At 35.5% G+C, this 3984-nt stretch overlaps 1 protein-coding gene across 1 annotated transcript; it reads right to left on the bottom strand.

The window, feature by feature from the left end:
- Positions 1-939: 939 nt before the first annotated feature.
- Positions 940-3241, bottom strand: LOC145559384 (taxadiene 5-alpha hydroxylase-like). Its single transcript, XM_081620807.1, has 3 exons — positions 2212-3241; positions 1766-1956; positions 940-1413 (listed from the first exon to the last, which is right to left on the bottom strand). Exons 1-3 carry the CDS (start codon positions 3203-3205, stop codon positions 1117-1119), a joined length of 1482 nt encoding a protein of 493 aa, XP_081476933.1. The 5' UTR covers positions 3206-3241; the 3' UTR covers positions 940-1116.
- Between the last annotated feature and the right edge of the window lie 743 nt (positions 3242-3984).

A 3984-nucleotide genomic window follows, 5' to 3' on the forward strand; every position in this document is an offset into this window, starting at 1 on the left:
TTTAGGGGCCATTTTATTTCTAAAAATTGAGCTCGGAATTAGCAAAAAAATAACGTAAGTGCCTCGTTTTTATAGCTAAAAATAGCTGCCCACAAATCGATATATATATTTTTTATGCAAAATGAGGAGCTTAAGTTATTTTTTTTTGCTAATTCCGAGCTCAATTCGGACCCTTAAGAGCTAAAATATCCCTAAAACATTAATCGACTCGTTTTCGACACGTAAATCGATGAAAAAGTTGGATCGGGCTGCAGTTTACAATTTATAAGAATTTTTGTGCTGCAATTTGCACTTTTTTTTAAATGACTACAATTTACAAAATACAAACTTTAAATGGCTACAATAAGCAAATTTTCCTTTTTTTCTTCCCTTCTCATCTTAATAAAATGAGAAAAAAAAAAAGAACAATGAATCAACTTTGAGTACATAACATCTATGTACACCCGGGTGTATATAAAAAATTTTGCGACTTTATTGGGGTTAAATATTTGCTTAGCGCCATTTTCAATTTAAGGGACCCACCTCTATGACTCTTTCTTAAGTGAAGTTAATTAGGTTAATTGACTTGAAATTCTTTATGATTAGTACCAAGTGGTGATCAGACTAATTGATTAGTGTCTAAACGTATGTTTTACACTATATATGTAAACACTGTCTAAACACTCCAACATTATGGAGTAAAAATCATTTTTATTATTAAAGATATTGTTTTTTTTCAAGCAATCACTAAAAAGAATGAGTAACTTGCGGCTTCAATTTACAAACTTAATTAGATTAAAAATGTGGGCATTAGTTGACTTAATAAGGTACATAATTGATATTTAGTCAATTATTATACATACCCTAAATTCCAGGGGTAACGACAAAAGGAATATAGGAAATTTGCAAGTCGTTGAATTCTGCCTGAATGAATGCAACAAACACGTCTTTGTGAATTATCTAATTACATTAATTAGCCAAATAATTGTGTTTACAAGGTATTGGTATCATATGGACATGCCCATTTTACACCCCTTTCTAAGGGTGCACATATATCTCAATGCATCCGGGTATATGTACGAATTTGTACCCACCTCGAGAAAAAATTAAATAAGAAGTAATTCGTATATGCATATTCTACTGTACTTTAGGAGAAACTCGTAATGACATTCCTTGAGAAGGGAGAGGGAGCGGATCCATAACAATAGGTTCATTTGGTTGAACTAAAGACCAATTATAATTAGTCACAGCCAAATGCACGAAGATGAGAATATTCATCTTAGCCAATTGATAGCCCGCACACACCCTTGGACCTCCTCCAAATGCAACAAATATATAAGGTGATATGGGCTCTTCGAATCTGTTTGGATCAAATTTCATGGGATCTTTAAAATAATCTTCACTGAAATGCGTCCCGTAAGCTGTCCACAATACCTACATTATATCAAGAGCAAAAGTTTTAGTTTCACTTTTCATAACTATACTTATTAAACATGTCAAATAGTTGGGTCGAGTCAAATTGGGTTACAGTCTTTGTTATCTCAAAAATTGATTAGTCAAATTGGTTACATTAAAATTGGATGTGGTATAGATCGATTTTTCGATCTCATTTGGCTCAAATTAGGTTTTAGATACATGAATTATTTTGAGATCAATCAAGTTTGAGGTCCTGAAATCGTGTTTAAGATCCTAAAATTTCAAATGGAGTTATACACTACTTAATACGCGATAATAATATGAAGGTTGTAAATGAATACATTGTTTTGTTTGGTTAGCAAGAACAAACCTTCCATCCTTGAGGAATTGTGAATCCATCGAAATCTATATCCGAAGTGGCTCTTCTAAAAGACCCGAAAATTGGAGGGAAAAGGCGTACGCTTTCACGGGCTACTTGCCATGTATAATTCATCTTCATAACATCCTCCATTGTCAAATCTTCACCTTCCTTTGTTTTGTTGGTGCTAATATTAGAATGCTCTGCCATTGAGAAGAGTACAAAATGTTAATAACTTAAATCATTTGATGAGTAATGAGACTTCTTGACATATGACAACTTTATCGTTATACAATAATCATAAAGCGCACAGAAAAACATAAATTGATAACCAATGGTGTTCATCAATTGAACCACTATATAAATCTTTTATTTTTACTTTTACGTAATTCAGGGTGATTAAAAATGTTGTATACAATGCATGTAGTAACTCGCTATGTTAAAATATAGTGACATACCTTGAAGCAAAGAGGAATAGCAACTTTGGTGTTGAGCCAACATCTTGAAAGTCATAGCAATTGCAAAGGAGGAAGTATCATGAGCAGCAAAGATGAGCAGAACAATGTTATCAACAACTTCAACCTCTGTGATTTCGCCTCGAATCATGGCACTCACTAGTCTCGACAGCAACGTTCGTGTTTCTTCAGCTGCAGCACCTCCTGCTGCTTGTTCTTCTTCTATGACTTTCCTCTTTTGCCTCACTAATTTAACCAATATCTTCTCAATCTCAGCCCTTGCTCGTTTCGCTCTCCAAAAACTCGTTCCTGGAAGATTCACAAGGGGTGAAAAAATCCCTTCTAGGACCTTCTCAAAGCACTCGAAAAGCTCCTCCTCCGCTTCCATCTCCAACTGACACTCACACATTATTCTGAAGGACAGAAATTTCGCAGTTTTATATAATGAAATAATCCTTTCTTCTTGAGGCTTATCACCCCAATTCTTCTCCAAATGATCCTTGACAACTTTACAAATCTTAGGAACTAAACCTTCTAGTCCCTTGTTACTTAAACAACTAGTCAAAATCGATCGAACAACACGGTGTTGTTCTCCTGACTTCTCCATAATAGAGTTCTTTCCCATGAGCTGAACTGATGATGCAGGCCAAGAACTGACAACGAGCTTAAACTCGTTCGACAGGAAAAACCTGTTGGCTTCGGCGCCATTTACTATGACAGTCGGACTCCCCATCAACCTCGTCTTGAAGGTCTTTCCGTGAGCTTTGATCCTTGGAGCAATGAAGTCCTCGAAAAGTCTGTTCTTTTGTAAGGCTCTGTAGAAATCCAGAGTCTCGCCGATCCAGGGGATCCCCATCTCCCCTGGTGGCATCAGTTTCTCATAAGCCCTTGCTTTTCTACGATGCTTTCGTAGCATAAACAGAACTAGAATGCCAATCAATGATGCTAGAAATGTATGCAGAAGGCCTGTTACGGCGAAATTGATATAGTCAGCCATATAATCAGGAACTGGTGCAATATTATGTTTGTAAGAGTTTCAGGATTAGTATATCAAAGGTTCTGTTTTCAGCTGTTTGTTACTAATATACTGTAATATAAACTATTGCATAAAAAATACAGCTAGATAACAGAGATCTGGAATTTATACAAGTATATAACTTTATAAAATCAATCACCTTGTTAAGAAGTCAACTAGAGTTGCCACTACTTTGCTCACCAAAGATCCAACAAATGGAATCAAAGTGGAAAAAAATAACGGTATTTAGGATGTAAGGCATTACGTAGTGCTTAGTTTTTATATAGTTTCTTGATTCTAGTTGGTTGTTCGTTATGAAAGAGAATAGAATTTGACGTTGCAAAACATGCGTTTGCACAATTGCACTAAACTATGTATATAATTAATTGCTACTTCATTTTCAAATGATAATAATGATCATATTCATTCTCTACTCCATAGATTATTAATTGATAGAGTTAGGCACATGCCGGGTTGTGCAATTAAGCCAATGTGTCGTGCCAGTAGGTATTGTGTTAAAGGACCAATTCTGCTAATTAAAAGCTTAAGCTAATGGTTGAGGTCAGAAATATGTTTTATACTCTATCACACCCCCTCACACGAGAGCCCATTGGGCGTGAAGTGTGGATGCAGCATGGGCCCTCCGCAAATAATTTCACTTGAAAGTAGAGGGTGGATGAGATTTGAATCTGTGACCTTTGTGTCACGTTGGTTTAATTTTGTCGTTTTAATACCATGTCACATGACCAACTTAACCAAAA

This window comes from Chenopodium album, chromosome 9 (genome assembly GCF_948465745.1).
Source record: "Chenopodium album chromosome 9, dcCheAlbu1.1, whole genome shotgun sequence".
NCBI lineage: Eukaryota > Viridiplantae > Streptophyta > Magnoliopsida > Caryophyllales > Amaranthaceae > Chenopodium > Chenopodium album.